At 37.6% G+C, this 12,414-nt stretch overlaps 1 protein-coding gene across 18 annotated transcripts in view; it reads right to left on the bottom strand.

The window, feature by feature from the left end:
- The window catches only part of LOC111417928 (CUGBP Elav-like family member 1), a 207,176-nt gene that overhangs the window by 111,082 nt on the left and 83,680 nt on the right, over window positions 1-12,414 (bottom strand). Inside the window, exons 1-3 of one of the 18 annotated variants that reach the window (XM_023050355.2) lie at window positions 3,820-4,143; window positions 3,088-3,461; window positions 2,764-3,028 (exon numbers count right to left, since the gene is read on the bottom strand). The exons of 8 other annotated variants lie outside the window; for them this stretch is intronic. In XM_023050355.2, coding sequence (XP_022906123.1) covers window positions 2,764-2,918 — 155 coding nt within the window. In that variant the 5' untranslated portion in view covers window positions 2,919-3,028; window positions 3,088-3,461; window positions 3,820-4,143. Of the gene's footprint in view, window positions 1-2,763; window positions 4,144-12,414 lie in introns of those variants that run through there. 9 more of the 18 variants (XM_023050356.2, XM_023050350.2, XM_023050351.2 and 6 more) reach the window with 9 other exon arrangements.

Genomic DNA, 12,414 nt, shown 5'->3' with positions numbered 1-12,414 from the left:
TAAAAAGTACCCGATTTTTCAAATTATGGAAAAGATAGTCCTGGTGTGTGTTCCAGAGACAGGACGTCGCGCCTTATTTTTTTATGTAGGTAAAAAAAAGACGCGACGTACTGTCTGGGACGCACCATCTGTTTTGATTGGACGAAACCCTCCTCTCCCCGCATAGCTTATTTCTGTTTCTTTTTAATATGTAAATCCATTAAATCTCCCTTAAAAAATTAGGGAGTACTAATTTTGCCATTATTTGATATATTTTGGTAAAAACCGTTAGTTCCGATAGTAGTGTTAGTTCCAGTGATTGAGTTAGTGTTAGTTCTACTTTTAGTTCAAAAGACAAAGAAATATTTATGAATCTGATCATAAAATTTCTTAAAATTAAAAAGTTTTTTATCTCGACTTATTTTAATAGTTTTAAACTTATTTTAAGTCATTATTATTTTATCCTTCAACTTTATACGTAACACGTATAAGACCTCAAACCCCAACGTTCGAGCCAATTAATAATTTATTACAGTTTCTAAAACGTGCTCGCCACCCTGAGAGTATCCTAAACGTGGCCGTAGCAGAGAAGAGAGGTCTCGGGAACCATACGTTTCTCAAACATCAAGGCGCGAAATAATTAATATTACTTAACGTTCACAACATCAACATAAGTGCATCAACAGCAGAGCACAGTCGTGGATCGAGTTTGGCAAACGTGTGCTCGAGACCGGCTGTATTTGCCCATCTTATCTACGTTGAGCCACTATCGCTACAACGAGACACATCTAAATTCAAATATTGTAGTGATTCCGTCTTTGTCTGACTCGTGGGTATCTTTGTTTGCTCGCAAACACACAAACTTATTACTGGGACAAATCTTGAGGTGTTTATTCAAGGTAAAGAGTAGAACCGAGCGTCTTATTTCGCCGCTCAAAGATTAAATCCTGAGGCAAATCCCGTAAATTTTTAATTCCAAAGTTTTCAAGGAAAAATCGGAGCACCTGCGTTAAGATGTTTGTGGTAAACCGCCCAACTTCCACCCAGTAATTGATAACCCCTTAAAGAATTGCTACCACTCTTGAAAATATATAGGATGTTGTAATTTTATTTTCAAGGGCTGCTTAAACATCTTAAAAAAAAGTTATTAACGTAAAAATGTCTTAACAAAAGTTGCATAATAAGAGAAATATTATTGTTAAAAGTTTTTTGATTTAATTGATTGATTTGATTCAACAAACATAAAACTATTGCTATCTCGTAGCTGTTAATTCCGCTAAACAAAAACATCTTTTTTATTGCTACTGCATTGTTGGTTTGACATAAATTTTCCGAATAATTCTTAATAAGGAAAGCAAAAATGGACTTTCGACAATTTATTGGCCCCTTTGTGTTGCCAAATCGATTGACTGGAAACGATTATCGTTTTTTGCAAACTAAGTTGACAGAACTATTAGATGAAGTTTCTTTGAATGTGCGTCAACAAATGTGGTTTCTTCAAAGGTTGAGACAGCTGCGGAGAGAATACGAAAGGAAAGCCAAGGCCTAGTAAATTATGCCAATTCATGGATACGTTGAGCAACTCTTTGCATGTTGAATGCACACGGAGATAACTTTAAACAATTAGTGTTCAAATGGTTAAAAAATGCTTAAAAATAAATAAAGACAACTTATTATGCAATTTTTGTTAAAACATTTTTATGTTAATAACCTTCTTTTGAGATGTTTAAGCACCCTTTGAAAATAAAATCACAAGACCGTAAACACCCTGTATACACGATAAATCCCATCCGGTTACAATATGACGTTATTGCGTGAAAAACAGGTTTTTTCTTTATCTGTGGACTCAGCGTTGATATAGAAATTGGGCAACGATGACGTTATCTTTTGTATACACAACTACTTTCGATAAGATAAATTTGTTAATTTGCGAGAGTTTTACTGATGTTTAAAATATACAACTTTGCGATGAATAATAACTAGAACTAGCACTATCACTAGAAGTAATCCTAGACTTAGAAGCACAAACATTCGGGTTTAGTCACCTTGAGATGCAAGGCTAAACCTAAATGTTTCTATTTCTAAGTCTAGGATTACTTCTAGTTTTACACTAGCACTGTTGCTATGTAGAACTTACATTATACCTAGAACTAGAATCATTTGGGTTTGGCCGCATGTCTCTAAAGACAGCTAAATCTGAATGATTCTAGTTCTAGGTATAGTGTTAGTTCTAGTTTTGCACTGTCACCAGAACTAACATTAGACCTAGAACTAGAAACATTTGGATTTAGCCGCACGTCTCTTAAGACGGCTAAACCCAAATGATTCTAGTTCTTGGTCTAGTGCTGTATAACAATTAAAACTAGAACTAACACTAGACCTAGAACTAGTGTTAGTTCTAGTTTTAGTTCAATAAAATTATGGAAAATAGTGATATTTTATGCTAACTAATCTAGAGTTAGTTCTAGTTTTAGTTAGTTTAGAAGAACAACTAATTTTCTTACACGAACCAAACGCGATCGCAAACTGTAGATCTAATCAAAACTAGTAATTAGTTGTTACACGTGAGCTCAAAGCAAACGAGGGAATACCAGTCCGTTGGGATTAATTCTCCCGGAAAGTACAGGTATATGGATTTCCACACGTATTATCTTCCCCTTAATAGGAAACTCTAATTATTAATTGTGTCAAAGAAGAAATCATCTGTTAATGTTTTGAAAAGATGTAAAAATAACATCATAAAAGAAAGTGTTTAGCCACGTGATTTTAAAATATTTGACTTACGTGTGATTTGATACCACAGGATTTGTACCAGAATGTGGTTTGTTGTATGGTCTAACCCTGTTGGCGTTGTTATCAAGAAGAGATGACTGCGGACTGCTTTGATTAGATCCGCCGGGAGACAGTTTGCCTGCCAATGTGTCCAAAGAATGCAACATGACTTGTTCGGAGTGCCGTTTGGGCCACGACTGGTGAGATCGTCTCACCTGAGGTACCTTTTTCCCCGGAGATAAGATAACCGCAAGCGATAATACACCTGTTATCTATACTGTAGAACACACATCACTTTATTTTTAACATTACTTTTCATATTCGACAAATTATTACTGATACATTTAAAGAAACCTTTCTTGATAGTTTATGTCCTCAACTTGTTCTTCTTACGATGACAAAAACACCGAATGGGTCAACCCATCATTTAAGTACATCACCGTTAATTCGTTTTTGTTTTCAAATCGAACACGTTTGGAAATAATTTAAAACAAATTGCTTCAAAAACAATACACTACAGCTTTTTGATTGTAATGAACAAATTATTATTTATGGATGGAATGGCACAGGCGAAGTTTCTTTTTAATCGAAATTCGCGGTATTAGTTTATAATTTTGTTGTGATTGCACCTTTTGTTAGTTGATTCTAATACAGCTTACAACTTCTGTTTGTGTTTATGTTTGTAGCTACGAAAACAAAACATGTAGCGCCTGGAAGAGCACAGATAAATTAGTTATAAAGCTCAAAGAATTTACATAACAGCATAATTGCACTACAATCTCGTAAAAAATAAATAAATCATCACGTGAGCCCTTTGAACTTGATTATTAATAAGGGACCTACCTTAATTTTATTAATCAAGTATTAAATTAAAGTTGATGTAGTTATCAAATAAAAAAATATTGTTGAATTAGCAAGTTAGAAAACGAGTAGAGATTATAGCGCAATGTAGCACACGAAAGCGAGCTTTACGTTCATTTTTTTTTAAGAGACAGATCGAGACGGGAGCAGGACATAGAGCACACTGGACACTGAGTAAAAAAAAACGAGTTTGGCGACGAGCAATACCATACGAACTATAAAATGAAAAATACAAGAAGCGAGGCCCTGTCGAAATTGCGACCGCAACGGAAGTTTATCGCAGGGGCAAGCGAGTGACTTTGAGACATTTCTGTTGGCCCGAACTGCAATAATCACTATCGGTGGGGTCGTCACGACGTTCGCGGTCAATCGCTTTCCGATCGTTAACAATAATGGGAATTATATTGGTTATTTTTGCATTAAATTTTTTTTTGTTTGAGGTCCGGTGGCTGAGTCCCGACCCCGTCGCGTTCCTGTATCGGCGGCGAACCCGCCGGGACGTACCCGGCGAACGAACCGACGGTCCAAACGTCACTGACTGCTTGCCGGCCGGTCACTAAGGGCCAAAGGCGCCGCGACGCTTAGCGCACGCGTCGACCGACGCTAGACGTCGGCCTGTCGACGGTATATCGCGCGTATTCTTGTCGCGGGAACCGACTGGAAAAGACGCCCATTCACGATCTCCAACTAAACCCTAACAATACGAAATAACCATTTTAATAACAAATCATTCTATAATTTTTTAAAAATACGGCTACATTAATCATTTGATTTAACACAAAAACATGAATCCAAACAAAATTTTCTTTTATACACAAAAACACCTTTCTTTTCTAGAATTTCCATAATCAGTAAATAGCGACACGATCTACAAGTTTCCTCAATGATATCTTGCACGCGAGCGAATCATTTTTTAGGAGGGTGTTGAAAACAAACCTTATTTTCCATTATTCAATTTTCTTTAGTTTCTTCAACAAATCCTCTTCGTTATAACCATAAATCTATGGGAAATCGGCTAGCACGTTACCGCGAACTTCGAGAAACGGGCGGAAATCTATCCCGGAGCTTTCAGTTCAAGCTTTCAGAGTGCAAAGCACACTACACTGCGTTCTACTGAGCGCCGTCTGGAGAGCACCAGGTGATTTATCGCTTGTTTACTGTGACACGCTGCTCGACTAAGGCGGGAAACGTCAATCCTTGTGGAAAATCGAGATAATTTTTCTACTTTTTAATCTACTTTATTTTCTTTTATCCCGATCGATTTTCCAACTAATCGAGCCGTTTATTTACGTATTCCCTACCGGCGTCGGCGATCATAATAGCCGCTGTAAATAGTGCTATTATTCCCATTGCGATTGGTAAAGGCGATGCATCGGGACCAAATTTTTCTTTCTCGTATATAACAAAACAAAACGATCCAGAAATTACGTTAAAAATTGCGCCGAAGAATAACATAAATAGCTGGACGACCCGAGGACATGAACCTAATAAGGCTGCAATTCCCAACACCACTTCAACAAAAAAGAACGTCATACATGCAACTGCTACAATATCTCTAAGATAGTAGATATTTTCTTTATCGATTGGAATACTTCCTGGCACGTAGATAAATATACAGTTTGCAGCACAGAATATCTAAAATAAGGATTATAAATATTATAAAATATGTGGATATCTTTTATATTCGCACCATTCCGGCTATCTTAAAGCAGAAGCACGAACTTCTAACACCCGTCGTTGCCATTTTTGAGTACTGATATCATAATGACACATGAGAAATAAGTGTCATAACAACCATACAAATGTATTATAAATCATATTACCCATAGAAAAATTTATATATATATACCCTACTATATACCCTACTATTTTTTGGTACATTCAGCGCTCCCAAGGGGATTGTGAGGGAACTAATTAGGTTAAAGCGCGAAATTTAAATATAGGTATTTCTATACCGGTTTATACCAATACTTTATTTTAAAGAGGTCAAGTACATTTTACAAATAAATGCAAAAAAATATGAATTTATAGTTTTTCCAAGATAAAATTCATAATTTTAAATATAATATATATTGCTCTCATTTAAGAGCGCCAATTTATCTATCGGATAAACTTATGAAGAGGTGGTAAAAGTGGCCCTAACTTATTTAAACACTTAACTAAAGGATATAAAACACTAAGCCAAAGGAAAGTAAGGAAGAATATTTACTTATACAAAGGTGTTATCACCAGTTAGTGAGTTTGACGTTACATATACATTTTTCTATGGCTACAAGCGCTTTGTTTGTGTAGATAATGCAGATTGCTACAAATTCAGTCTACAACGTTATCCAGTGGATTGTGAGGGTACTAAAACCTGTGTCTACATTTTTATAGTAGTAAGATTGCACACCATGATATTACCATATTATCAAATAACATGGTGGTGGTGTCCACGTAAACTTTGATTTCAACGGTTTCACTCAGTTAAGTACTTGAGCAGCTGCTTCTACTTAGCAGATGCTTTTCTCCTTCGGAACCACCTATGCGAAGTTAGCCCCCCTTTTTTCTAGCCCTTAATTAAATACGATTTTACATGTATAGTATTTTGATTATAACAAGAGAACCACTCAACCGATTTTTATAAACAATACCTCATTCGAAAGCTTAATCCTTAGCCAATACGAAAGTGGAACTGCCCGATTCGAAATCTCTTTCGAATTCCGCTAAAACACCAAAATATAGCGAATGTACACGAAAGTAACATAAACATGACCTTTTTAAGTAGCCACATAACTCGTAAACGCTGTAACCGATTATCAAGATTTATACGTCGTTGGATTCGTCATAGTTTCTTCTATTGCTCTTGCTGTATACTATGTTATAGATTTGAAGGCGGCTTTTGATAAGGTGGATAGGGGAAAGTTGTGGGAGAAGATGGGGAGGAGGGGGCTCGGCTAATTGCGAGAGTGAAGGAAATATGTGTACATGGAGACTATGACTAGGATAAAAGTGGGAGATAAGCTGAGCGACGTGTTTTGGACGACGAAGGGACTGAGGCAGGGATGTCCGCTGAGCCCAAGTCTGTTTGCACTGTATACGGCGGACCTGGAGGATAGATGGGGGAAGGGGCAAATGGGAGGGTTGGTGGTGGGAGGTAGAAAGGTGCATATGTTAGCATACGCGGATGACATCGTGGTCATGGCGAGAGAAGCGGCGGAGATCAAAGATATGATAAAGAGACTGGAAAGATATTTTAGTGGTGAAGTGAACGTGGGGAAGACAAGGATGATGAAGTTTTGTAAGGGGGGAGAAAAAGAACAGAAAACTGGAGATGGGAGGGAAAAGAGATCGAGGAGGTTAGGGAGTATACTTACTTGGGGTATGTGTTCAGGGAGGACAACAGGGAGGGGTCGCATGTGATAGCTATGGCAAAAAAGGCGAATAAGGTGATGGGACAAGTATGGGGTTGGGGGAAGAGAGTCTTTGGAAGGAATGTGGCAGCGAGGAAGATTATGTTTGAAGGTCTGGTTAGCAGTGTGATTATGTATGGAGCAGAGGTATGGGGATGGAGAGAGCAGGCAATGCTGGAGGACGTACAAGCTATATACTGGAGATAGGTGCTTGGGATGGCGAGAGAAACACCGGGGTATATAGTGAGGGAAGAGGTAAAGGTGGATAAAGTCAAAGTGGAGGGGGGCAGGAGAGCAGTGAAATATGAAGAAAGAATAGAAGGGAGGCCAAACTGCGGGATCTTGGGGGAGTGTTCAGATATGGGAAAGGAGACGGAGACAACTATTATAGACGAGCGGGCTACTCGGTAACTGAGATAAATAGTAGACGAAGGGTGGGTAGGGAGATGTGGAGGGAGTTGAGAGATAGGGACCGAGATATGCAGAGACAGGAAAGAAGGACACAAATAAAAGAGGGGAGGTATAACGAAAGGTACAGGGACATAATTACGGAGGGGCTGCCTAGATACTTGTTATTGGAAGGGGATGAGGAAGGGAAGAAGTTGGTGGCTAGGTTCCGTTGTGGAAGCGAGGAGAGAGCTAACAGATACTGGATGGCCGATGAGGAGAGGTGATGTAGGCTATGCAGGGAGGAATGGGAAACGTTCGAATATATGTTGAATGGGTGCAGTGAGTTGAAGGAGGAGGAGTTGGACCGAGGGCAGATCTTAGGAGAGGGGGGAGAGGGGAAACGATGGATGAGAATGGTTGTGGGGGTGAGGAGACAAAGGGATGGATGAGGGGAGGATTGGGCCGAGGATCCGAGGGTATGGAAATGGAGGAAGAGGGTAGAGGGTGAAAATAATATACTAATGACATATATTAGGATGTATTAAGGGGAAAATTGTAATTATCAAAAACAATAAAATGCTTGTTATTATTGCTGTATACATAGTCTAGTTAGAATTGAAGTGGTAGCTCTGCTAACAGTCTTAGGATCAGCACGAATAGTTTCTGCAGCATCCATAATTCTAGCTACTAGTTGTTCTCTGTTTTCAATATTTTCTGCATAAACTAAAATTTTCAGTCTTCCCCATAAAAAGTAATGTAAGGGATTAAAGTCTGGTGACCTTGCTGGCCAAGGAACTGCTTCGAATCCACCGGTAGAATTAACCTACTATTCTTGTTGAATCAACAGCTTGTAGCTCGGTTACGATAGCGTTTTACATATGCATCCAGTCAGACGCTAGCTTTCATTGGAGATATAAAACATTAAAATCCATCAAACCGTACTTTAGTTATAGCGAATTTAATCGGGGGTAAATACACAAGAGCTTGACTTTTAATCGGATAATTTTATTTTTACACGAACGTTTTGTTACCATGGAAATAACTCGAAATCAAAAGCATGATAAAATCGCGACAGCTTTAGCTGGAGCGATTTTATCTTTTGATTTTGATTGAGAGTTATTTCCAAAGGGTAACAAAACTTGAGTGAATTAAAAATAAAATTATCCTGATTTAAAATCAAGCTCGAGCGTATTTTAGGGAGATTAATACACGACAATTGCACAATTTATCAACAATTTTTAATTATTTATTAACTATTTTTGACTTAATTATAGTTGTCAAAAATGTGACGTAAACAAAAGTATATATATGGTAGTCGCGTTTTAATCAGTTATAAAATATCACGTGTGATTTATTCAGTTGAAAAACCTAGGTAACTTTTATCCACTTAGAAATTCACGTTATTGGTCGAAATTTTAAACGATCGTTACTCTGATTGGTTGTATATTATTGGAGTGCATTAATCAAAATTAATTTTTTCTTATTGGGGGCTAGACTCGGTGTCATTCCGAGGGCTGTACAAGGTTAACTGGAGAGAATTGAGATCGGGCATTTTATGATTTCAATAGAAGAAACTATGACGAATCCAATGCCGTATAGATCTTGATAATCGGGTACATCGTTTATGAGTTATGACCACTTAAAAAAGGTGATTTTTATGTTATTTCCGTGTACCTTCGCTATATTTTGGCGTTTTAGCGGAATTTGAAAGAAATTTCGAATCGGCAATTATACACTCGCATTGGCCAAGAATTAAGCTTTCCAATGAGACTTTGTTTATCAAAATCGGTTGAGTGGTTCTCTTGTTAGAATCAAAATACTATACATGTAAAATCCTATCTAATTGGGGGCTAACTTCGCATAGGTTTCGGAACCCTCTTTGGAGCGACTGCGTAATTTACTCATTTATCAAGCATTATAGTTTCTTCGTCTATTAATGATGAGTTTGTAGGTGGTAAGGGCTTCTTTGATACTCTTCGCTTAGATACCATCAAGGATATTTCTCAACACCACTTTGATATTGATTTCTTCTTTGTATATATTCTTCTAAGATAACATCTTTTAGTTTTAATAGTTTCTCTCTTGCCATCTTCTTAAATAATTTAATTGATTAGCGTCATAACTCAATCCTTTGCCTTTAATTAATTAATTCCTTGAAAAACGCCGTTTAGATTTAATAGAGGGGGATGTACCTCATTTAAAGTAAAAACAACAATACTATTTTCCATCAAACTAACCAAATTACCTAAAGTTTTCCCCTTGTTCGCAAAAAGAAACCGGATATACCTGTATCCGGAGATGTTTTGTTGCGGTATACATGGGTTAGAGAGACCATCCGAGGGGGTAGCAGGTAACAAAGCGCGTGAAATATTTAACGCCAGGCTAAACTAATGAAGTCCGTTGTACGCCTAATGAGATTAGAACGCGCTAGGGCGTCCCGGACTTGTCCCCTTCCTACACCCCCTCCACGAAGACCCCGCACGACGACGCGATGGTACAACTAGGTGAAGTGATCAAAGAGAAATTCAGTAAATATCGGATTCGCGTGGCCTCGGAACGAATTGAGACCGTCGACGCGGCGTAATGAGAATCGTCGCCGCTTTGTTTCTCTTTCCGTCCCCTTGTACATAATGCAGCAAACACGAGGGTGTCTCACGCGAACTTCCAACACTGTAAGCCCTAACGAAACATGACGAAACTACACCACGCCCCGCAATTTATCATTCACTATTCAAAAGAAAAGAGTAATAGAAAAAGAGATAATAGTACCTCGACGGTGTTTTCAATTTAAATTAAGAAGAATGAGTGGATATTTTCAAGAAAGTGGAACGATTTGTTCTTCTAACATTTATAAATGGTAGCTTCTGAGAAAGTTGCTTTGAAGGTACGTAAACAAATACAACAAAATTAGATTAATTCTTGTTTCAAATGTTGCCTGTAAGAGATTGCAACTATTGAAATAGACAGTAACGGTTGCAGAAAGTGGCGTCCCGACGTTTGTGGTATGTGTGGTGCATAGGGCATCGCGGCGTGCAATTGGAAACTGGTGCAATTGTAGTGGCGGCTTTAGGCCGTGTAACGACGTCCAGAAGTGGCTGATTTACGCGAAACACTTTGTGGCTGTGGGTCTATTCGCGAAAACGCTCCGCCACCAGAAATTTACTAGGTTTAGCCGTGCTGGCGTGTCGTGCAATTTATAGCGTTGGTGAACTGTGCGCGCCGTCCTTTAATTGGAAAATTTCGGGCTCAGACGGTAAATTAGACCTTGTGCACCCCCAATACCAAAGGGAACTGAATGTTGCCAAACTTGGGAACACCGCATACCAACTTAGAAATGGATTTAGTACAACTTCATTTCTAAGCTAAAAGAGGAAAAAGAAATACTTATAATAAATTTAAGTACGAAGGTTAATTAAACTCTGTCGTGCGTCTTTCAAGACGGCTAATCCCGAACGTTACTAGTTCTAATAATAATAATAATTCATTATTACTCCATTTTACAAAAAAAAAAGCGTAAAGTGTGTCAATTTAACAATAATTGCATTGTAATATACTATAATATAATCTTGGAACTGGCATGATCCTTGTTCCCTTCGAAATTCCGTTTTCTGAATCTTAGTAAGGTGCGTTTTTAGTGGCACCAGATAGCAGTTCACCTTCCCTACATTCCATACAAGGTTATAACCTTTCAAGTACCTTCTACAGGTATCAGTATTTTTTAGACCAAAGATTGCTCTTACACACCTCTTCTGTAGTATGAAGATACTATCTATACCAACACCACGACCCCAAAAGACAACCCCATATCTTAGCAAGGAATGAAGATATGCATAATAGGCATTTAATGCTGCTTTAATGCCAGCTGATCTGGAAATAATCCGAATAGCATATGAGAAATGATTGATCTTGCCAGCAAGGAAATCAATATGATTGATTCAAGACAGGATTCATTTTCCAACCTAGAAACGAAATCTCTTCAACACTGGCAATCTCAGTATCCCGATACCTCGCCTTGATCTGGTCAGAGTGATAGTTAACAATTTTCGTTTTTTTTTTGTATCATCCGCAAACATGATCGTAATGTTGTTTGTTACACGTGGTAAGTCATTCACATATAAGAGGAACAATAGAAGACCCAATATGAAAGCCTGAGGTACCCCCAGCTTGACTTCTCTCCCTTTACACTGCTCTATTCTCTACTCTCGGCCGGCGCCGGCGCACTGTGGAAAATTTAGTCCATTTGCTGATCAAAAATCAATAACTTTCTTGTTTTTAAAGATAAACGTTTCAAACTTGGTACGATTTCCTCGTATATACGAACTATATGAAGACAAACTACCCTTTCGAGGTTGTGATGAATCTTTACATTTGATGGTCATAGAATCTATTTTGACCATTTTAGCATTACATCTGTACATATGTATGTGTTAGTATATAATATGTATTAGTATATGGTATGTATTATATACGTGCGTTCGTAAACACGATAACTTAAAGACGCAATTATCTACTTCGATGAAATTCGGTATGCGGTTATTAAATTAAGACTGTTGATCTATACTAACTTTTGGGACAAATTGGTCGACCGGAAGTAGCAGTTTACTTTAACAGATTTTGAAACTGTTTCATATAAACTTGCAAATAGAGATTAACAAATAAAATTTGTTAAACTGTCAGATACAAAATTTCTACCACCTCACATAACCGGAAGTAGTACTTTACCTGAACCTGTACCCATTTGTTTCATATAAACTGGTATTTAGTAAAATAAATTGTTAAAATTTTTTATAATCTTTGAAAAACGTGTAGATAAAAAATTTCATTGAAATCATGAAACCGGAAGTAGTATTTTACTTAACAAATCACCGCCACATGCGATTTTGCATATGGAAGTTAAAATAGAGAAAATTCAACAGTTATTTTGAATTTAGTGCCCGTTTAAAGGTATTTTTCCAAAAATTTATTTTTCAGAAATGTTAGAAAGTCGAGTGTAGAGCACTCTAGTTTTGTTATTATAATG

This window comes from Onthophagus taurus, chromosome 2 (assembly GCF_036711975.1).
Source record: "Onthophagus taurus isolate NC chromosome 2, IU_Otau_3.0, whole genome shotgun sequence".
Classification (NCBI taxonomy): Eukaryota; Metazoa; Arthropoda; class Insecta; order Coleoptera; family Scarabaeidae; genus Onthophagus; species Onthophagus taurus.
Note: the sequence above shows the minus strand (reverse complement) of the source record. Positions and strands in the feature narration are given on the sequence as shown.